This window comes from Mya arenaria, chromosome 3 (assembly GCF_026914265.1).
Source record: "Mya arenaria isolate MELC-2E11 chromosome 3, ASM2691426v1".
Classification (NCBI taxonomy): Eukaryota; Metazoa; Mollusca; class Bivalvia; order Myida; family Myidae; genus Mya; species Mya arenaria.
The window spans coordinates 64,356,043-64,380,862 of record NC_069124.1 but is presented as its reverse complement, the minus strand read 5'-3'; the positions used below and the strand labels follow the sequence as shown (position 1 = coordinate 64,380,862).

Sequence of the window (24,820 nt, the reverse complement as noted above, 5' to 3'; positions counted from 1 at the left end):
TAAAACAATTACATCAGAATAATCACACGTTATAAACATTGATACTGAGTATATATATGTGTGCATAGTTTAGTCGCTCTAATAGTTTGTCTTTATCTGTATAATCATAATAACCACAAATCATCCTATCACATCAAATATATAAGGCTGTAAACATGTACATTAACAGTTAGCTTCCTCTTTGTAACATATTGATCTGATTTACCCTTTAAACTAATTAAAATGCTTATAATTATTTGCATAACATATCTGATGAACGTATCTTACTAATTAAAACGGAATATAATTATGTACTATTACCTAGCGCGCTTATGAGGATATTTTTGAGTGATTTCACAAATAAAGTATTCAAAAAAGTATTCGCATGTTAACACACAATGTTAAGCATCATCGCTTATAACAATACAGTGCTTAATACTCTGTACAAGACACCGGTATAGTAAGCACATCCATTGTCTACAGTAGGGCTTATGACTTAGTTTGATATGCACGACTTGATCATCTCTATGTCAGATTCTTTCAAATTGAATATTCGTCGTGACTTTCCTGTTGGCGTTGGGCCTTCAATACGGCAAATACATATGTCTTTCATATTAAGTTTTAACTCATCAGGAGCATTTCGCCATCTGTACGCTTTGACTTTACATCCACCTTCTTCCATGAATGTTATGTCAATAATCTCACTTTCTATGGCAATTCCAGAAACCTTCCAACATACCATTTCTCTTCATACATGGCATAAACAAACTCTCCTGACTTTAGATCTGTAACTGAAAGACTATTCGGGGTGTCTAGTTGTGTGTTCCTGGTTTTAACTTTGTCTATCAAATCTTCATATAGTTGCGCTTGTTTCGTTTCGTTTTTCTTGTTTTTTCTTGTGATTTGATGTTGCCTTTTTTGGTGCAATTTCCAGATGCTACATAATTCACCTTCTGTCAAGCAACCGTCACAGTTACACGGGACTACTGAGGTGTACCGTCCTTTGCCTGTTGGAAAGACTGCATGTAGTTTCATGATTCCGTGAATTGGTTTTGTTTCTGAAAGAACACTTGGCGTACTCTCGTATTCATTTTGAGTGAAGAAACTGTAGTTGATAGGTTCTGAACTACCCATGCACAGAAATACCTAGCATCCAGAATACTTACTTTGCATTGTTTGACGGCCTCAGATGCTTGTCGTTTGGCTGTGCCACCGATGCCATCATATGGCCCCTTACCATGTCCGGATTCAAAGTAATTCCAGCCAGCACTCATTCCAAAAAGCTCATTGTGCCACTCGACAACATCTATGAAAAACCGGTTATGGTATTGTGAAGATGGATTATCAGTCCAATAATGGACGCAAAAGGCATCGGAACAGATGACTTTCAACTCTTTCATTAGCTTGTCTAAAATGGTGAGAATAGCAGTGGCATTATGATTGTTGACATCTGAAATGTACACAAAGTTTTGTGTGTTTGATGATATGTTCTACATTTCTTTAGTACACTACAACAGGATGTAGGGTGACATTCTTGGCATTCCAATATGTGCTCTGAACTTCGTCCATCGAACCGCACGTGAGGTTCTCTGCGAAATCCATTTGACTGATGAATTCATTTTCGGCAGGTTTGCTTTCAGATTGTGGAGTGCAGAATATTGTGATCTGACTCTTCCTACATGTTAAAAAAACTATTTGTATCATTCAGTTATATTTCTTATAAAGTCATCTCGTTTTAGTCCTTCTTTTACGATAATCATCTTCTTTTTACCATCCACATATACGCACTTCCATTGCTCGAACTCAACACTTTCACTGTATATTCCTTCTAGTTATTCTTTCATGTTATCTTAGCATTTCAGCATTCACTGACACTTTCAAACCAACTGCTCTCAGACTCTTCAGTTTCATGGACATATGTTAGTGTTTCAAACATAAGCATGCGTTCCTTGAGATGCATGATGTCAGTCTAATGTACTTCGGCCTGAGATGGCAAACCAATGACATGGATTTGTAATTTTGCATGAAAGGCATTTTCTTGCCATTTCCTTCATTCTTCTCTTGAGAGAAGTCCTGTTTGTTTGAACAACCTGTTTGTTGTTTCATTTCTCGTGCACATCGATATTTCTTCACTTTTTTGCCACTGACAATCGTTGAAAGTATCTGCCTTCTCTTGATTTCCCTGTTGCATGTTTTTGAAGATTTGATTTTATCAACTTAAACGTTTGAAAAAAAGAAGGTTTTTTCCGCAAGCATTTTGTTGAGCGGGGTGTGGCATTGATGGACTTTAATTCAAGTCTGGTTTTCGACTTCGGGGTAAGATTCTTTATTTCAACTTTTGCTCCTGTGGCATTGTCTCTTTATCCTCCACTTTCGCTAGTTTCTCTTTAAGTCTCTGTACACGTTTTCGCTATTTAGCTTCATTTCTGGTCATTTGTTTGACCGATTTATTCAATCTACTGATCTCAATTCTTGATTTCTGATATCCTTTTCGTTCTCATATTTTCTTTGGGAAATTCAATTTTACCAAAAGTGGCTCTGTTGAAGTCCGAGTTGTTCGTGTTTCATCAACAATTCTACTATAAGATGGCAATTGTGGTGAGTGTTTCATCTCATTACTCTCAGGCTCTTTAACCTCTACACTTACTGATATATTTTTCTTCTGTTTCTTTCTATCTATGAATCGCTGAGCATAAATCCTGTTTCTCTCTCTTCGGTGTGTTTGCTCCTTTTTCGGCAAGGACCCTATAGAATTCCTGATTTGTTTATTTTCCAGGTATTCCGGGTCATTTCTTTGCTTTTTTTCTCTGTAATTTTTCTGTATTGCAGCCTTAGTTTTTTTCTTACTCTCTTCATCCTTAATTAGCAATCTGAAATGCATCAACTTAATGAATGAATATATATGCTTCCCAGGCTATCTTTACAATATATAACAACTTCATGTATCCTAATCATTGGTGGATTTTGTACACACTTGTAAAATTATGAATACTTACATACTTGGATTACGCGCGATGAAATGTGTGTCAGTGTTGGTGGGAAATATTTCGAAAAAAATGTGACGCTTTATGAGCGCAGCGTCATTGACGTCACTAGACCTCGCCGGTCGGGTTCAACCATATGTCGTAAATGCATTGTAATTCAGCGAAAATTGTATGTATTGCTCTGAAATTTTCAGGAATTATACCAGATATGTTATATGTATTGTATGTGAAGTTTCAATGTTCTTTTTGAAACGATATTTGAATTATTAAAAAGCCCACGTAATTCTGGATCAACCCTCGTATAGATACACAATTTACTATTTTGTCTGATGGACGGGTAATTATCTGAACATTATTTGTTTATAACATTCAATAAACCTATAATCTTGCTGGAAATAAAAAAAAAATCCGTTTGATTTTCACGGCTTCATTAAAATATTTTTCATACATTCATACCTCAAAAGATACGTTGACATGCAAAAGATACGATATTTATTTGCCAGCCGGATACTCTGCCTAAACTGCTACATGGTCTGTTCCATTTACCTTAAGTATAAAATAACCATAAGGCCACTCCTTTTTTATTTTTTGGTTTACAAGAATTTTTGGAAAAATGTCCACTGGGTGGTCGAAAAAAAAAAAGAAAAAAAAAGGAAAAAAGTCACAAAACATACTCTTAAAGGGTGAAAATCAGAAAACAACATAAACACAGTCAAAATTTATATCATTTACTTGTCATTTTAAATCCTTAAACTGCTATTAATGCATGTTTTAATACACTCAAAGTTTCAAAGTTCTTATTAAACACACAGTTTAAATCTTACATACTGTGCATATAAAACATCAATGATATTGACTATAAAACATGTTTGCGTGTATAAACTACACTTTTAATCAAAGATACATTGAATATCACTCAGCAAGACATTTGTTTAGCTTTAAGAGTATGCTAAAGCAAAAGTGAATGCAGAACACTTAAAAACTTACCAATATTAAATTGAAAAAAAGAGGAGGCGAATTTTACGCATTAAAATACACAAAAATTGCGCTGTATTAAAACAATACATAACATTTTCTAAACATTGTTTAAGTTATTTTAATATTGGATTTTGTCAATAAAGTGAAATAATTACCAATTTTGTAAATAAGGAGGTAGCATTTTATAAAGACATTTGAGCTTTAATATTGCGAAAACAATTCCTGAAAAACTAAAAACCAAACTAGACCTAGATTTGAGTATATATAACCTATACCATGAGGGGTCCTAGTTGTATGTAACCCGATCCATGCTAAGTCCGGATATTTTCGGACCGGGATATTTACCATGGGATGTTCACCAAATCCATTTCAAATTCAAATCTTGAAGCAAATTACCACATCAGTACATAAAAAAAACACATAGCAAAATATTAAATCTTGCATGTGACTTAACTTTCTGTACCAATGATAGTAACAGAGAAATCCATAATTATGTATAGGACATTTTCATCTTCTCCCAACTCCGCCATTTTGTGTAAACATGCGTTCACAGTGCATCTATCTATACTTCATGCTTGTTTATTTTTCATTTTAAAGAGTATTCCTTGGTTACAACAACAAATCTCATTTATAGTGAAATATCAAGTTCATTACAAATTGAAATGGACTTATTCAAAATAGTTTTCCGTGATGTTTTATCTAAATGTTTTGCACAAAACTCCTGGCATTGACACATGTGTTCAACTCTTTCATTGTTTTTACTCTACTATTGACCCTGTAATCTAAAATAAACACAAGCTTTACATTGACTCAATGACAAGTATTTCCAAACCATTTTGTGATTTAAAATCCATTAACACCACCGACCGAACTTGTGAATCTAGGTCACCGGTGTCAACTTAGAAAATTAACTTTCGATTTCACCATTCCCACTTAGTGCACTGTTATTTGATATTTAACCATAAAATGTTATAAAATGTTTTTCTCACACATAATTTACAGATATTTGTGTCTACTAATTCGATGGCAGCCGCTGACACTTTTATTTTTTATCTATAAACAACAATATTTTCATGACCTAAATTTGCGGGGAAAAACAACAATCACGTGACAGCTATTGTTTGTGTCGGCTGTTAAATTTGCCAATGTTTATTGCTATTGTTATTTTAACAGCTCCTGCATATTTTAATTAATTATTTCATACAAAGAATGACTGCTATCGTCAATTCCGCCATTGCCAACGGCGCTGCCATAACAGTTGACTGGCTCACATACTATCACTATAAATTGGCGAATACGGCTACGGAACAACAAACCAGTCAAAATCGACTGCATTCGTACCGTTCGTTTTTCTTTCGTTTCGCACCAAAATCAATACGGTCGGGAAAATAAGGCCACTACTTTTATATATATTGGTTTACAAAACCGGCGGGTCTAATTTTCCGAAAAGTACAAAAAAAATAAAAAATGAATTTCACTTTTTTTTTCCAAATTATTTTCCCGACCGTATTGATTTTGGTGCGAAACGAAAGAAAAACGAACGGTACGAATGCAGTCGATTTTGACTGGTTTGTTGTTCCGTAGCCGTATTCGCCAATTTATAGTGATAGTATGTGAGCCAGTCAACTGTTATGGCAGCGCCGTTGGCAATGGCGGAATTGACGATAGCAGTCATTCTTTGTATGAAATAATTAATTAAAATATGCAGGAGCTGTTAAAATAACAATAGCAATAAACATTGGCAAATTTAACAGCCGACACAAACAATAGCTGTCACGTGATTGTTGTTTTTCCCCGCAAATTTAGGTCATGAAAATATTGTTGTTTATAGATAAAAAATAAAAGTGTCAGCGGCTGCCATCGAATTAGTAGACACAAATATCTGTAAATTATGTGTGAGAAAAACATTTTATAACATTTTATGGTTAAATATCAAATAACAGTGCACTAAGTGGGAATGGTGAAATCGAAAGTTAATTTTCTAAGTTGACACCGGTGACCTAGATTCACAAGTTCGGTCGGTGGTGTTAATGGATTTTAAATCACAAAATGGTTTGGAAATACTTGTCATTGAGTCAATGTAAAGCTTGTGTTTATTTTAGATTACAGGGTCAATAGTAGAGTAAAAACAATGAAAGAGTTGAACACATGTGTCAATGCCAGGAGTTTTGTGCAAAACATTTAGATAAAACATCACGGAAAACTATTTTGAATAAGTCCATTTCAATTTGTAATGAACTTGATATTTCACTATAAATGAGATTTGTTGTTGTAACCAAGGAATACTCTTTAAAATGAAAAATAAACAAGCATGAAGTATAGATAGATGCACTGTGAACGCATGTTTACACAAAATGGCGGAGTTGGGAGAAGATGAAAATGTCCTATACATAATTATGGATTTCTCTGTTACTATCATTGGTACAGAAAGTTAAGTCACATGCAAGATTTAATATTTTGCTATGTGTTTTTTTATGTACTGATGTGGTAATTTGCTTCAAGATTTGAATTTGAAATGGATTTGGTGAACATCCCATGGTAAATATCCCGGTCCGAAAATATCCGGACTTAGCATGGATCGGGTTACATACAACTAGGACCCCTCATGGTATAGGTTATATATACTCAAATCTAGGTCTAGTTTGGTTTTTAGTTTTTCAGGAATTGTTTTCGCAATATTAAAGCTCAAATGTCTTTATAAAATGCTACCTCCTTATTTACAAAATTGGTAATTATTTCACTTTATTGACAAAATCCAATATTAAAATAACTTAAACAATGTTTAGAAAATGTTATGTATTGTTTTAATACAGCGCAATTTTTGTGTATTTTAATGCGTAAAATTCGCCTCCTCTTTTTTTCAATTTAATATTGGTAAGTTTTTAAGTGTTCTGCATTCACTTTTGCTTTAGCATACTCTTAAAGCTAAACAAATGTCTTGCTGAGTGATATTCAATGTATCTTTGATTAAAAGTGTAGTTTATACACGCAAACATGTTTTATAGTCAATATCATTGATGTTTTATATGCACAGTATGTAAGATTTAAACTGTGTGTTTAATAAGAACTTTGAAACTTTGAGTGTATTAAAACATGCATTAATAGCAGTTTAAGGATTTAAAATGACAAGTAAATGATATAAATTTTGACTGTGTTTATGTTGTTTTCTGATTTTCACCCTTTAAGAGTATGTTTTGTGACTTTTTTCCTTTTTTTTTCTTTTTTTTTTTCGACCACCCAGTGGACATTTTTCCAAAAATTCTTGTAAACCAAAAAATAAAAAAGGAGTGGCCTAATTTGGAAAAAAAAAAGTGAAATTCATTTTTTATTTTTTTTGTACTTTTCGGAAAATTAGACCCGCCGGTTTTGTAAACCAATATATATAAAAGTAGTGGCCTAACTAAAATCATATATATTAAAAGAAAGTTACCCTAAAATGATAGGGATATAACAATTTCAAAAGCAACCATTACTCACTTTGTCTTCCTCATGTATCTTTGATGTTTCTTGAAACGTTCGATGTGGTTGAGGTGGTGGTGGTGGTGGTGGTACGCGGCATTCAAACTCGAAGTGTAATAAACAAAAACGTCTACACCATGGTATGGAATGGTGTGTGTGTGTGTGTGTGTGCGTGCGTGCGTGCGTGCGTGCGTGCGTGCGTGTGTTCTTTGTTTGATTAAACACTTTAGACATTAGGCTGCCATTTATACAAATAAAATTGGCCGTTAATCTAAGGAACGTATCTTTTCGTAAATCTGGGACAATGGAAGGCTGGCATGCATATAAAAAATAGCGAACACAGCAGCATTTTATTCTTTTGAACGGTAAGTCTAGCCTTCCATCTTATGATAAAATGAAGAATAAATGTTTAATCAACTTCGGTATCGCATGTACAATGTGGTCTGTATCATTTGTGACAGAGCAAAATGACGAAAAACAGCTCACATCTGATAAAGCCACAGCAATCTGACAATTTGTATACTAAAACATGATTGTATTACGGAAAATATTGATATTGTTCAACACATAGGTGCCCCCAAACCCATCTTAACATTATTTATTGTCAAAATATATGCATGGGACAGTCGATTTTCAAAAGTTACTGAGTTTTGACGTACTAAATTTCGTAATCAGGAATAATTATTGATGATGTGCATATAACGCCTGTGTATAGCTACTTGATTGGTTCGAAATGCTGAAAGATGATTCTTTCATGACGATTGTTTTTCTCTCTTTTTTGTACGGGAGGAAAATCACTCCTCTGCCGACCCCATATAACATTTTGAGACAAAAATAATGACCTCGTAAGTTGTGTTGTCCAAACGATAGATTCTCCTTTTGTGTCCTTCAAGTACATCACCATGACCTGGTTATTCTCTGCATCACACAATACAAGATAGTTCTCCAAAAGTAGCGTCATTCCAGGCGTGACATAGAAATAACTGTTTGTTTTAACGTTGTGCTGGAAATGTGCGGTTGGTCTTCGAGGTTCACTGTTTGGAATAACATCAAGCCTCTGCTGATCTGTATCACTGATGTCCACTGTGCTTTGATAATTTCCTCGTGACAGGACATTATCTGACAACAGGTCAGGGTGTCTCTGAGCTTGGACTCGAGTGTTGTTTTCAACCTGGGAGCAGTAATTGGTCCCAGCTTCAACTAACTTTTCGCGGTTGTCTAAAAAACTATTTATCTTCTCTCTATAATGGCGAAGTCTCTGCATGTATCCCTCGTGACCACAACCTTGCTCCGGAAAGGCATCAACCAGATGATTTAGCACAACAGGCAGAATATCCGCAGTGTCTTTATTGTTATCTGCCATGTCCATATATAAAGAAAAAATCTAAATACTTTTTTACCCAGAAAACACACAACTATCCTAACGTCGTTGTTATGCGCAGTTCTTACTCGAGATCAAAATGAAGGTGTAGCGAATGTGTTCAGAAAATCGCTCTTCCAGAATGAATCCTATGTCATATATTTAAGTGAATACTTTTATGTAACTTCACATCATCATTATTGTAAATACAACCGAAGAGTTTATAATACCAAGCTGATATGTCAATCTGGTTGTCATCAAATTCGCAAATATATAGAAAAACTTAAGAATAAGTTTCCTTTCTGAATTTTAAAATTTTGTCATACTCATTTAATTGTTTAATTACAGTTCATACATGTAGTACTTTCCAAGTACCTCTTAGTAGTTCTTAGTACCTCTTAGTTATTCTTAGTAGCGTTCCCGAGTATACTTGAGCAGTGAGCCGTTGACATGCGGAAGTCTGCCATCTACGATTATATTATTAACAATTTCAATGGCGGTACCATCTTATTAACTTTCATGTGGAGGTCTGCCATCCACGCTTTACTGGACATGGGCCGATATGTAAAACCGTAAGGGTAGAGTAGGCTTGTACCTCTTGCAAACGTATCTAGAGGAATCCAACTCGTTGCTTAAAACACCGATATGTAAGCTAATAAAGGTATTATGAATAGGAAGTGGTGGTGGAGCACTAAGCGCAGAGATATGTACGAGAAACGTCGATACCAAATATGTCGATCAGAACCCTACTACAATAAAAAAGGTTCAGAGACACTCTAGCTAATGTTCCCTACGGAGCCTATATTCTATGACTTCATTCCAAGAAAACGTCCAAGAACCTTTAGCTAGCCTAAGCCGACCAATCGTCAGTGAAAATAAACATTACTTAGTTCACCATGTTGCCGCAATGTAATGTTCTGAGATGCGTCTGGTGTCATGGTAACCATCGTAATAACACTCCAATAGGGCCTCATGTGGCTTGAAGTGTCCCAATGTTAATTAAGTTACGGCTTACGGCCAACAAGTTGTAAGTCATAACGTCTGGATACCTCCATTGGCTCCTATACAATTGTTGTTACCCCCGTTACCAAGGTTTGAAGTACCGTGTCTGACACGTGCACCGTCACTGACTGTTGGTTGTTTGCTCTTGTCGGTGTTTTTACGGGTGAAATGAGAAAGAAGTACATTTCATATTTCATGATACTAGTAACACGTGTTCGTCCAATACGGACGAGGAAGATTTCCATTTTATTAAGTCCATTTAATTTAAGTGTAAAATTCAACAGGACTTTAAACATTTCTATGTGTGATTATTAAATGTAATAGGTTGTATAAATCTGCTTATTAATTTGTGTTTGCCAAAGTTAGCAAAACGGTTTTTTATTGGTCAATTATTGATACTAACCTATCAAAACATTTGAATGTGCTTACTTGCTAAATATAACGGACAATTAAGCCAAGTATTATATGCTATCGGTGTTCAGAAGTAAAAACATGTATTAATACAACTTTTACGCGAACACAAGAGGGTGATAGGAAACAAGATGAATGCAGTGTACAGTTGTTAAACGTTTATTAAATATTTAAAAAATGGATGAAAGAGAATTGGGTTTGATACATACATGTATGATGCTTCTTATATACAACAAAATAACATAATGAAATGGTTAAATGTACGTCTAGTATCACAATAACATGACAGAAAATCACATATAACATGTCCTAAGTATATTCTATTGCCGTTTTGCAGAACAGTACCATAAGGACAACTGACAAGATAAATAAAATTGAGCAAACAACAAAACAAAATATGAAAAAATAGTAACAAAAGTTGAAGACAAACTCATTGCACCACTCGTACGGTCGGTGCAGGTTCTGTGTAAAAACCGGTGTCCCGGCACTGAAGTACCAGTAACTGCCAAGAAAGAGCCACACCAAGAGAAATGCGTTCAACCCGATGTCCGTAAACTTAACAAAACGCGATAAAACCGCGTCCCCTCCGACGTCCTCCGCTGTGTCGGGAAACTGGTCGTAATCCGGGCACTTTCGACGTCGCACGAAGAGCAGGATGATCTTCAGGAGGCCGCTGAAGCCGCCGACAAGGAGGAACACTGGTAACATGCTGATCTGTGGACACTCGTCCTTGTAGCTGCTGCCTGGAAAAGTACTTGACGTTTGAAGACAGGTAGTGCCACTGATTGCCTCTTTCGTTAATGTGCACTTATAAATATATATTTAAATTTAACTTTCGCCCTGAACAGCATATTCGATTTGTTTACAGATATTTTACCGATCGGGCAACAAAACGCACATAATTCAAATACATGAGTAGCATTGTTCTATTCATAAGGATATTTAGTATACGCATAACCGAAAAGGATGGTTGTGTACCAGAAAGATAGATAATGTTTTTGTTTTTTTAATTTCCCATTCTTGAGATTATAATTATCTTCCATGGCCGCTCGTGTAAGATAGATTCATCCCGACCCAAGCGTAGGCTGTTTTGCGGAAACTAGGTTTACCGAGTTTCCGCAAAACACCTTGCGCGAGGGTTGGTATGAACCTATCTTATACGAGCGGCAATGGTAGATGTTTTTTCTCCCACCTCAGTTAAAAAAAAATAAGTAAAAATGTTGTTGTTTTCTGGAACTCTATTGTGCGTAGTGAAAATTAATGCGTATGGAAATGTGATAATTCGTGATTGTCATGGATATACGCGCAGTGATTCAGATTATGTTAATAGTCAAATCGGTCTTTAAATAATTCTGAGGAGAGTGCAGCATTATTTCTTGAAAGGTGCGTGAAAACTCTTTTATGGTGACATTTGAAGCGAGAAATAATTAATAAGCATTCTAAATATTACCACTAGACAAGGTTTTTATGATGCTACAGACGACAGTCTTCAACAAGGGAGGTAATTACAATGTGATGACCATTAAAAAGGATTTCCATGCGGGTACTTGTTTTATCTTTGCTCATCGACAAGATAAGAATTTCTATAATGGTTAAACGGTTGGATCTACTTATCTGAGGTGGGAGAAATGGAAACTGTTTCGATATGTTCCCCGATCTGTCAACCGGGAAGCAAAACCAACCAACTATCCATGGTTGATCGATCGGGGGATGTTGCAGTTTTATACCGCTGCTATTACTAAGAAAACATGCTATTAAAATATCATATATGTTTGTAACCTGATATCTCAAGTATGGGGACATTAAAAATCAATCTGAGGAATAGGATTTAATAGGATTGAAGATATATCTTTTCTTTAAGTATTTCCCGATCGGGATCGGGTTCCCCTTGATTCTCGATGGGAAAATTTCCTCAATTGTTTCTAGCGTGAATGTTTGTAGCAAGTACCGAGTAAAAGAAGCATATTCTCATGATCATCATAAAGCGGTACAATATAATTAGAAACAGATGTGTTCGATATTCAAATTGTCTATTGGCGTGACTAACAAAAGTTGTCATCGTGATGGGCACACTGGTGACTTACCGACAATGGCCATCGTGATGGGCACACTGGTGACTTACCGACAATGACCATCGTGATGGGCACACTGGTGACTTACCGTCAATGGCCATCGAGATGGGCACACTGGTGACTTACCGACAATGGCCATCGTGATGGGCACACTGGTGACTTACCAACAATGGCCATCGTGATGGGCACACTGGTGACTTACCGACAATGGCCATCGTGATGGGCACACTGGTGTCTTACCAACAATGTCCATCGTGATGTGCAATCTTGTGTCTTACCGACAATGTCCATCGTGATGGGCACACTGGTTGCTTACCGACAATGTCCATCGTGATGGGCACACTTGTGACTTAGCGACAATGGCCATCGTGATGGGCGCACTGGTGTCTTACCGACAATAGCCATCGTGATGGGCGCACTGACGGCCTACCGACAATGGCCATCGTGATGGGCACACTGGTTGCTTACCGACAATGGCCATCGAGATGGGCACACTGGTGACTTACCGACAATGGCCATCGTGATGGGCGCACTGGTTGCTTACCGACAATGTCCATCGTGATGGGCACACTTGTGACTTAGCGACAATGGCCATCGTGATGGGCGCACTGGTATCTTACCGACAATAGCTATCGTGATGGGCGCACTGATGGCCTACCGACAATGGCCATCGTGATGGACACACTGGTTGCTTACCGACAATGGCCATCGAGATGGGCACACTGGTGACTTACCGACAATGGCCATCGTGATGGGCGCACTGGTTGCTTACCGACAATGGCCATCGAGATGGGCACACTGGTGACTTACCGACAATGTCCATCGTGATGGGCACACTGGTGACTTACCAACAATGGCCATCGTGATGGGCGCACTGGTTGCTTACCGACAATGGCTATCGTCATGGGCAAACTGGTGACTTACCAACAATGGCCATCGTGATGGGCGCCCTTGTGGCTAACCGACAATGGCCATCGTGATGGGCACACTGGTGACTTACCAATAATGACCATCGTGATGGGCACACTGGTGACTTACCAACAATCCATCGTGATGGGCACACTGGTGACTTACCAACAATGGCCATTGTGATGGACCCATTACCGATAATATCCACCGTGATGGGCACACTGGTGACTTACCAACAATGTCAATCGTGATGGGCACACTGGTGACCTACAAACGACGGCCATCGTCATGGGCACACTAGTGACTTACCAACAACGTTCATCGTGATGGGCACACTGGTGACTTACCAACAATGGCCATCGTGATGGGCACACTGGTGACTTACCAACAATGGCCATCGTGGTGGGCACACTGGTGTCTTACAAACAATGGCCATCGTGATGGACACACTGGTGACTTACCAACAATGGCAATCGTGGTGGGCACACTGGTGACCTACAAACAGTGGCCATCGTGATGGGCACACTGGTGACTTACCGACAATGGCCATCGTGATGGGCACACTGGTGACTTACCAACAATGGCCATCATGATGGGCACACTGGTGACTCTCCGACAATGTCCATCGTGATGGGCACACTGGTGACCTATAAACAATGTCCATCGTGATGAGCACACTGGTGACTCTCCGACAATGGCCATCGTGATGGGCACACTGGTGACTCTCCGACAATGTGCATCGTGATGGGCACACTGGTGACCTACAAACAATGTCCATCGTGATGGGCACACTAGTGACTTACCAACAATGTCCATCGTGATAGGCACACTGGTGACTCTCCGACAATGGCCATCGTGATGGGCACACTGGTGACTCTCCGACAATGGCCATCGTGATGGGCACACTGGTAACCTACAAACAATAGCCATCGTGATGGGCACACTGGTGACTTACCAACAATGTCCATCGTGATGGGCACACTGGTGACTTACCAACAATGTCCATCGTGATGGGCACACTAGTGACTTACCAACAATGTCCATCGTGATGGGCACACTGGTGACTTACCAACAATGTCCATCGTGATGGGCACACTGGTGACTTACCAACAATGTCCATCGTGATGGGCACACTGGTGACTTGCCAACAATGTCCATCGTGATGGGCACACTGGTGACTTACCAACAATGTCCATCGTCATGGGCACACTGGGGTCCATCGTGATGGGCACACTGGTTTCTTACCGACAATTGCCATCGTGATGGGCACATTTGGTGACTTACCGACAATGTCCATCGTGATGGGCACACTGGTGTTTTACCGACAATAGCCATTGTTAAGGGGACGCTGGTGGCTTACCAACAATGGCCATCTTTATGGCTGGGCACACTAGTGACTTACCAACAATGTCCATCGTGATGGACACACTGGTGACTTTCCGACAATGTCCATCGTGATGGGCACACTGGTGACATAGCAACAATGGCTGTCGTCATGGGCACACTGGTGACTTACCAACAATGTCCATCATCATGGGCACATTGGTGTCTTACCGACAATGGCCATCGTGATGGGCACACTGGTGACATACCAACAATGGCTGTCGTCATGGGCACACTGGTGACTTACCGACAATGGCCATCGTGATGGGCACACTGGTGACATACCAACAATAGCCATCGTGATGGGCACACTGGTGACTTACCAACAATGTCCATCATCATGGGCACATTGGTGTCTTACCGACAATGGCCATCGTGATGGGCACACTGGTGACATACCAACAATAGCCATCGTGATGGGCACACTGGTGACTTACCAACAATGTCCATCATCATGGGCACATTGGTGTCTTACCGACAATGGCCATTGTGATGGGCACACTAGTGACTTACCAACAATGACCATAGTGATGGGCACACTGGTGACTTACCAACAATGGCCATCGTGATGGGCACACTGGTGACTCTCCGACAATGGCCATCGTGATGGACACACTGGTGACTTACCGACAATGGCCATCGTGATGTGCACACTGGTGACTTACCAACAATGGCCATCGTGATGGGCACACTGGTGACTCTCCGACAATGGCCATCGTGATTGACACACTGGTGTCTTATCAACATGGCCATCGTGATGGGCACGCTGGTGACTTACCGACGATAATCATCGTGATGGGCACACTGGTGACTTACCAACAACCGCCATCGTGATGGGCACGCTGGTGACTAACCGACAATGGCCATCGTGATGGGCACACTGGTGACTTACCGACAATGGCCATCGTGATGGGCACGCTGGTGACTTACCGACAATGGTCATGGTGATGTGATGGACATATAGGTGACTTACCGACAATGATCATCGTGATGGGCACACTGGTGGCGCAAAACAGGAGGCACTTGGCGACTACTGAAAACATCTATAACAGTTAATCAAGGCGTTGCATTAATAGTTTATAATGAAATGAAAATTATCGCTGTAATTATTTTAAAGGTAGTCAGTGTAGAAGTTTTTTATTTATTCATTTCAATTTTATTAAATTACTATGCCACCAATGTTCAAATCTCATATTGACACTCCCTAGCATTTTTCTGTACAAATGAAGTGATGTTCATTTTCGAATGAATCACCGGCGTAGTAATTTCGGCATCGTCGGATACCCTCGATGCACTTCTACGCTATGTGTATTATGAAGTGTAACGGAAAATGTACTGTGGTTGTCGGCGATGTAATTTAAGCGACCTACAGAAATGTTAGTCAAGCGCATGCGCATTTCAAGCTACCTATCAAAACAATAACAAGCGCTACGATTTTTTTATTAAAATTGCGCGTTTGTGGTTAAAAAGGCGCGGTACTAAGCTGTTTTATTCATTGGAATAGTGACGAGTAGTTCCCCTTCGTATATAAAGATTGAGCGTTGTTTTAAATGATTTTGAGAAAAACTTGAGCGGAAAATTTCAGACCGCATGAATGACTCCAAAATTAAGTTGAGGTCCTTAAATGATTCATGCCCAAAGGTGATAAGATGGTCACGATGAATGTAATGCTATCCATCACATATTTGGCCGATGAAAATAATACTTAAAGCTTCTTTGAAATCGCTAAAAAAATCTAAAAAGAAATACTATTATTTTTGACGGACAAAATAGAACAACTCAAATTGGGTATCCGATTTCAACATCGCAATATTCAATTCATTCTATTCCAATATGCTAACAGAAATTTGACTCACAATTAGAAAGAACTAGATCCGCCGCTTTGTTGAGGTAATCGAATGGGTTGGTTGAGTAGTCCGTTAGGGTGACCAGTTGGTGACACAGCCCGCCACTTCCGGTGGGTGCCTCCTTGCCGCTCGTGGATTTGAAGAGGTCTTTGAGATCCGCGGGCTCTTCCTCATACCACTGGAGGCACGACAATTTTACGTCAGAGGAGGTCAGAATGTCATGTTTATGCACCAGTCAATTGAAACCACACCCCTCCCCCCGCCCAGGTCCGGGGGTATATCGGGGATAGCCGTGTTTTTACCTTCCAGGTGGCCCCCGCAATGCCGGGTGAATGTGGTGGTTTTGTCTTCGCGCCAAAAATAGTGAGGAATGGGCCTTACCTATGGTCCCTAGGGTGCGGGGGCATTTGGCTGGGATATTACCAGCAGTTCCTCCCCTCAGGGCGGGGATTTTACCCGGGGTTGGCTGGACCAAATGTCAAAGTCCACGCTATTCCCCGGACCAGGGGGGTGGGGCGTGGTTACAATTGACTGGTGCATTATAGCTCAGAAAATTTTTTTATCACTCCTCACTTATGACATGAACTAGGATCATGTAGTTTTAAATGAATAGAACACACATAGTAGTATACCTTTAGTATAAGATAACGTCACTTACATACAATTATAATCTATGAATACAATACTTGCGAAAAGGTGGGTATTTTAATGATGTAACGTCAGACTCATGTAATGAAACTATTACGCTGCCAATAATTGTTTTATAAGAATATATACAATGGTAGGGACGTATACGTCATGCGCACTCGCTGAAATGATCCCACGTGGTTAATGAAAACTTAAACAAACCAGGTATTTTTCATTTTTATCACTTTTTCCCGAAGAAGTTTCATAAGAAGCAATAGCGACCGAACAATTCTATATTAAGTAAATGCACGCTGACGGTTCATTTCTGAAACAGGGGGTGAAAATATCCTCCCAAAACACCAAAAACACCAAAACACCGCCATTTTATTCCTCACCACACATTTCCCTCACTTAAAATCCGGAAAACACAAAATACGTTGGACCTCCTGTGAAAGTAACTCTCTGTATATTTAGCCTGAACATGGAAAAAGTAGTTTTTCTAGATAGGGCTCCCTGCGGACGGAATTTCATTTCTTTAGTTAAAGTAAACTAAAACGATATTTTTTTATGTATTGAGGCGGCACGATATCGCTTAAATGCCTTATGAATCTTGTGAAATATTTGTTGGACTGTTAGCGCTTAGGCTCAGTCCGATTGCCTTAAATGATTCAATGCCGACGTAAGGTCCTCGGCGGACACCATTTTATATATATCCAGTGTGTGTATACTACGTGATAAATCACGTCATAAATGCTACGTCAGAAGGCAACATTTTGCTTCGAATGAGGACTTTAATCAAAGATAACTTTTCTTTTTTCTTCACCATTTTAAATGAAACAAAAGGCAGTCTATGCCGCTTAAAGAGCCCCGCCCTCGTTAAAGTACCGAAGTTTGATAAGGCCAGTAGTTTGTTCGAACACTTCGACAAACCTGTTTCCAAAATAATGTTGCGACAGTGCTCCATCAGGCGGCGGTTTCGTAACAAGGTGTGTCGAAGTGTTTTAAGAAACTAAACTCTCAATTAAACTCTGGCAATAGTCCGAATGCGGGGCTTTGTAAGCGGCGTAGACTGCGCCATGTATCATTTAATATGGTGAATATATGGTAAAGCTATCTTTGTTAAATATCTTCATTTAAAGCAAAATATTGCCTTCCGACGTAGCATTTATGACGTAAATTATCACGTGGTATACACACACTGATATCTATCATAGCATAATATGGGTAGCGTTAAAGATGGATGTGGGGATGTTTAAATTTCCTTTTTTGTGATGAATTGTATTTTGTATTTCACTATCTAAAAGAGGAAACTATTTTGTGTTTTGTACGCTAGTAACGAATTCGCGTATTTAGTTCATAAATATATAGTCTGATTATAATAGAATCGAAGAAGAAACTGTCAGTAAAATAGAATTTGTCTAAAGATATTTTTCGTCTTTCTTTATATTATTTTAATGTGTATTTATAATATTGAGTTGTCCGGAGTAACTGTGGATTAGTTTTAGGAAATGATTACATCAAATATATGTTTTTCCCTGAATTAAACATTTGATTTTAAGAATATGCCGTAAACGAACTGACAATGTATTTCACTCACGGACAAGTAAAATAATTGGCTTGCTTGACCGTCACGACCGAGGGGTAGTAAGAATTTTCAGGGTTTCGCCAAAGCTGCACTCTCACAGATTGTTTTATCATAATCAACTATATTTTTATAAACTGAAAATAGTTTTCTTCTTTTGCTATTGCTTTTTATGGAACTTTTTCGGGAAAAAATGTAAACAAAAATGAAAAATACCTGGTTTGTTTACGTGTTCATTAAACGCATGGAATCATTTCAGCGAGTGCGCGTGACGTATGTTCCTACCATTGGTATATGAAATGAACAACTAACTATCTGACCTCGGAGTCGGTGTTCCGACAAAGGATCTCCTTGGATTCGGAGACGTCCCGCCGGGGAAGCATCCCATGGAACGACATGGTTCGGCTACCGGGAACCCAAACACCGGAGACTTTGAAATCAGAAAAACATACCAGACTTTCATGCTCGTCTTCAACTTCCATAACAAACTCTTTCTAACTTCCTAAATAGTACGTATCGTATGGAACGCACGTCCTTGCCTTGTGGGCGTAACCGGAGTCCTTCCCTCCTTGCCAGGCTTCGTGACCACAAACCAAACCCACATTTGAAAACAGGGAATTTAATGTATGCAAATTAAAAAAAAACACACAACTGATTTATCGATAAATAACATTATAACATCATGAAACAGACTGTTACATCTTATAAGATGAACGAAAACATTGAAGCCACATTAATAGAATTTTTTAATCTAATCAAAAGAGAAGACAGTAACAATAGTGGTAGCATTTCTAAGGAAATTGCATTTCACTAGACTTCATTTGCGTTATATAAGAAAACACGTTTATTGCTGTGTATTTTGTATATAGTATATCTTATTGTCTACTTCATTACATTATCTAGATAAATGTAAACCCTTAGGATCAGATCAATACTTGTTATTCTAGATTATGTTGCATTCATGCTGCAAGTTATGAAATATTTAAGATATTGGAAGCTTTCCAGTTTAAAATATGTTTTTAAAACACACACCGCGTTTTAAGAGAAATTATTGCAAAATATTGACTATCCGTTTTTATCAGTGATAAATGAAGCTGAAACGTCCATTCTTCGTACGCTGTATTCACGGGCCTTTTATGGTGTACTCAAGAATCAAGTAGTATAGGTGGTACGCAGTAAATCAAATTTTGGCATATTTCGGTACGCACATCCTCATTATTATTTAATATTATTTGTTACGCAGTGTCCAGGTAGGGAATTAAAGAGTATTCGGGACTCTCACGTGCTTGAGCCGGGCTGACAGTTGGAAGTAGGCCTGAGTGACTCATAACGGCCCATTAATTTATTATAGCTCGATTGTGAAGGCAGCTAAATGCTGTTTTGAATCACTCACGAGCCCATTTCCTGTGAAGAAACCAGATCTGGCGTCTTTTTAAGAGGCATTCAGGAAGTAACCCTGCTGAGGATCGAACAAACAACCTCTGACCTTTTCCCACTAGATAACTCTCCACCCCATAATATTGCAATATACGATTACATACGTTATACCGTATTTGTCGTCAATAAAAAGTTTAAAAGTGAACAAGACGCGATATTCGATATGGAAGCGTATATCGTATATCATAATGATGTAATATACATTTCATTTCGACTTGACGAGGTTGAACGCGACATGTAGTATCGTTTTATCCCCATCCTTAACTGGATATGCCGACAAAACTAGTTTAAAATGCTATGTCGCAATATGAACGTGTTTAACCTGAGTTGTCGACAAAACGTGTCTTACCTGCTTGCACTCTTTTTAATGACGAACTCAAATGTGGCAAATCATTGATACTAACGGCCGGAACCCTTTCTAACGCCGTATAACAGCATCGCCGCATAAACGAAATCGACCACGTTTATGCGGCGATTTTCAACGCATAAACAGGACTTTTCAATGTAGCAAAAAGGCACACTTTTGCCGCATAAAAAAGAAGAATTAAAACACATACTAGTACAATAGTGGTTGATGAAGTTTCATCAAGATCGGACTTAGTTTTTTGTGTCCACTTAACCAAGATTTGAACTAGACTTTTTGAGACGCAAATTCTGACAAAGTTTTAGTAAGATTGGTTTAAATGTGAACCAAACCAATTGATCTTTCTGCGAAAATGTTTGGCCCGACTAATGGCGGGAATATATGTTACGACAACGCACAACACCGTCAGTTGGTACAATCAGAAAATTGAATCGTTATATGACGTAACATATTTTATCGCCTTTTTGTCAGACTGACGGGCATGTACCCTTGACAATGCGCACTTTCAACGTCATTTCAAACGTTTTTAGAAGTCAATTTTAACGACGAATAAACAACAGAAATCCAACAATCCCTGCCTACTTTTCCCGTATTTTCTTCAAAATGACAGTTATATGCTACGCTCTAATCTTAATTATCATCATAATCAACAACATCATCACAACCACCACCATCATCACCACAGTCACAACCACCACCACAATCATCATCCCCACAATCATCTTCATCATAATTATCATCATCATCATTATCATCATCATCATCATCATCATCATCATCATCATCATTCCCGTATTTTTTTCAAAATCTTAATCATCATCATAATCAACAACATCATCACAACCATCATCATCATCTCCACCATCACAACCACCACCATCATCTCAACAATCACAACCACCACCATCATCATTCATACACTAATGAATAAATGTAAGTGACTCTGGAGACTCCCATGTCACAAGATTTCGGGACAGACGGACGGACCTCATCATCATCATCATCATCATCCTTATCATAAACGTCATCAGCATCGTTTTTGTTGAAATATGTTTTAGCTTTATAATAAATGGTCAAGTTAATCCTCTTTATGTGGCAAAAAGGCATAGTTGAGCCCCATATAAGCAATTCTTGCTTTATGCGTTGAGCGTCGCCGCATAAACGTGGTCGCCCTGTTTATGCGTTGAAAATAACCGCATAAACGAAAAAAAAAACACGTATATGCGGCGATGCTGCTACAACCCTTCAACAAAAGTTGATATTTGCTCAAATATAGTGTACGACGTCCACGATTTTGATTAGCATTATAGTAATTCTTCAAGCCTGACATGTACAAGTTTGTTTATTGTTGTTGTTTTTTTTTTGCGTTCTTTTAAACTGAAATGTTAATGCTAGTTGAGGTGTTAGCTCAAGAGTTATGGAAGGGTGTTGCTTTGGTAGCATCCCTCTGCCCTCAGCTATATAAATGCTTGCTCAAAACTGTCAAATTTATTTTGTGTTCATTTTAACCCAAATATGATCATTCAAACGTTACATATTTGCATATTTTCTTACTTGGCTACTTACATACCAGCACAATTCGAGGGGAAAAGCGAAAATATTTATCTGTCTCTCACGTAAAACATTTTCACTTTCACCCACTCTATGTGTTCTTGCAACTACGCCTTGCCTTTCTTTTAGTGGATATAATCTAATACTAAACATTTTCTGCAACTAATCTAACCAAATAACTTTCTAAATGGGTTCAGACAATAACACGCATTCCATCCTTAATTCAATTTCCATTTCCCCCAGACTTTCGAGCTGTTGAAACTTCGATATTCATATAAAAAAAACAATATTAACAAGAGCGCCAATTGTCGCAAAACACCCCAGACCTACTTTAGAACACCAAGTTTGGTGATCATTGGTTGAACATGTTGCCAAATTTAGAGAGCGGACACTGTTAATACGGTTTTTGCAAATTCAAGGGGCATTACTCTGGAGCCGGACTGAAGCGAACCTGACCGAGATATTCTGCAGGACAAAGGCTACTACATTTACTGACTGGAGAAGGCCGATTGTATGTAATGTCTATAATTAAATGGGCGATAACTCTCGAGTGGCCAGAGCGATATGGCTGTTAAACAAACTTGTCACAGAAGGTATTCCAATTCATATGCTGACCAAATTCGGTAATGACTGGACGAAGGCTTCCAAATTTATTGATCAGACAGGAACAATTTTAGGTAATTTCTTTTATCAAAGGGCGATAACTCTTGAGTGACTACCAGATTTAGACAGCAGACACTGTAAATACTGTTTTTGCCAATTCAAGGGGCATTACTCTGGAGTAACTGAGGCGAACCTGACCGAGATACTCTGCCGGACAAAAGCTACTACTGTTCTTGACAGGAGAAGGCCGATTTCATGTAATTTCTATAATTAAAGGACGATAACTCTCGAGTGGCTAAAGCGCTATGGCTGGTAAACGAACTTGTCCAAGAAAGTATTTCCATACATATGCTGACCAGATCTGGTGATGGCTGGACGAAGGCTTCCAATCTATTGATTAGACAGGAACAATTTAGGAGGTAATTTCTCTTGAGTGAGTAGAGTGATGACGCTGGCCCAGAAATTATACCCATGCAAATTCTTACCAAATTTAGTGATGAAGTTGGAGATTATTTTTTTTTTTTGAAGTTATTGATCGGATAACACCGATTTAGGTAACTTCTACAATTAAACGGAGATAGCTCTATGACTTGTTGATGAATATGTCCGATATCTTCAATTTTACGCTTTTTACAACGACGAACATTACAAGCGATTTCTAGTCAACAAATACCATGCAAATATTTAGTCTTATGCAACAAAACCACATAAAAATAAAAATGATGAATCTAATATTTAATGTTTTGAATGCTTTTAATGGCTCACAAAAATTGCAAGAAATGGTCGATGAGAACAGACACAAGATGATGTCAGTGAGATCAAGTATACCGATTTTGGTGAGGTATTTGTATTTTCCTCTCTGCAAGCATTGCGTTCTTACAATGAATAAAAGTGAAATCAGAAGGAAAATCAATAGACAAAAGACAACAAAACAACCAAATCATCTTTTACCTTCTAAGTTTTCTCCGAATTAATCCATAAAAGAATACTGAGTAATATCTTGGTTTTGTCTGGCAATGTATCTATTTCAAACTGCAGTGTGCAGTCGTCAATCACTATGCCAATACGCGAAGCTTATCGAAGACGAAGTTGGCTAATAAAAGAGTACATGTACTATCCGTCTTGCTTGAAAAAAATACATATCGCTTTTGCGTGCACATAACATCAATTCAACTGTTGTTATAACACGCACATGAAATTGCTTTCTCCCCACAAACTGATATTATTATTTTTTTGCATATAGTGACACCCTACCGTCCACGACATCGTGTTTTTTTTTCAATAAAGCAATGTCATCAGAAAACGTTTTCAATATAAAACAGTATCCAGGATAATCTTATTTTACGAACTTAATGTGTAGAAGGCAAAAAGGGAAGAAGGCAGTTTTGCTCTGAGAAAATAAGAAAGTTAAACAAAACAACTTGTTCTAACGCTCTTATTACATTGCGGCATGGTTGTTGGGACACTATTAAATATTCATTATCATGTGATTACGCTTCATATTCCCCATCCAATAGTACAATTTATCTCTCCAGGGCCAGCACTTGTTATCGCTACATAGATCAGCTGAATGGTGCCAAAAGCCTTTTGTCCCGCCTGGAGTATCTGGTTTCCGACCAGCATTGGAAGCAGCCTTCGCCACTAGTTCGCCCTTGACTCGCGGGTGCATCCATCTGCCTGTGTAATGATTTATTCATAATTCAAATGTTGCTTAAACTGCATTATTGGACAGGTTATATCTTGCAACTGCAACTGATTAATGATTTGCCGTTTCAAAAACATCGAAAGCACTCGCATCGTGTTGAAGGGGCTGCACTCCGTATGATGAAATAGTGAAGAAAAAAAAGAAAATTGTCGAAAACTGACATAACCTTGGTATCGATGTGTACAATGCATTGAAACTAACTGAAGTACCACATAGTTAACATTTTATTTATTTTTCGCAGTTTCGTATTTTCCATTAAAAAAGATTACTAGGTATGTCTACCTAGTAGAATTCATTCCTTATGCGTGATTGGCTAGTCGATGTCATCACGTGATATTACCAAGTAAGGTATATAGCTTAAACATTCCAACTTCTTAGTGTAAGCCTTTGTAGCACAGTGGATGAAACAGCTAGCTTATTGCAATTTTGGCGACACCGGTTAGAACCCGGCCTTCGACTCGATTTTTTTCCGTACATTTTATGAAGCAAACCCTTTTAAGTTCTCAATTCCTTTAGCAGGTGAACTCAAATACATGCATGTTTTATTGGCAATAAGGCTGGGTCATA

At 38.4% G+C, this 24,820-nt stretch overlaps 2 protein-coding genes across 7 annotated transcripts in view; both read right to left on the bottom strand.

Moving 5' to 3' along the window:
• LOC128228988 (arf-GAP with Rho-GAP domain, ANK repeat and PH domain-containing protein 1-like) overlaps window positions 1–8,778 on the bottom strand; it is a 90,587-nt gene extending 81,809 nt beyond the window's left edge. For all 6 annotated transcript variants that reach the window (XM_052940590.1, XM_052940592.1, XM_052940591.1 and 3 more), the window contains exon 1: window positions 8,243–8,778. In XM_052940590.1, coding sequence (XP_052796550.1) covers window positions 8,243–8,769 — 527 coding nt within the window. In that variant the 5' untranslated portion in view covers window positions 8,770–8,778. The remainder of the gene's footprint in view (window positions 1–8,242) is intronic.
• A 1,704-nt stretch (window positions 8,779–10,482) lies between these two features.
• Window positions 10,483–23,921, bottom strand: LOC128226195 (transmembrane protein 272-like). Its single transcript, XM_052936087.1, has 5 exons — window positions 23,500–23,921; window positions 18,914–19,023; window positions 16,394–16,562; window positions 15,511–15,570; window positions 10,483–10,916 (listed from the first exon to the last, which is right to left on the bottom strand). Exons 2-5 carry the CDS (start codon window positions 18,989–18,991, stop codon window positions 10,483–10,485), a joined length of 741 nt encoding a protein of 246 aa, XP_052792047.1. The 5' UTR covers window positions 18,992–19,023; window positions 23,500–23,921.
• Between the last annotated feature and the right edge of the window lie 899 nt (window positions 23,922–24,820).

Coding starts and splice junctions, on each gene's coding strand:
- LOC128226195 (XM_052936087.1), bottom strand. CDS start 18,991: ATGTCGTTCCATGGGATGCTTCCCCGGCGGGACGTCTCCGAATCCAAG. Junction 16,563..18,913: donor GTCGGAACACCGACTCCGAG/GTCAGATAGTTA, acceptor TCGTGCCTCCAG/TGGTATGAGGAAGAGCCCGC. Junction 15,571..16,393: donor GGATCTAGTTCTTTCTAATT/GTGAGTCAAATT, acceptor AGATGTTTTCAG/TAGTCGCCAAGTGCCTCCTG.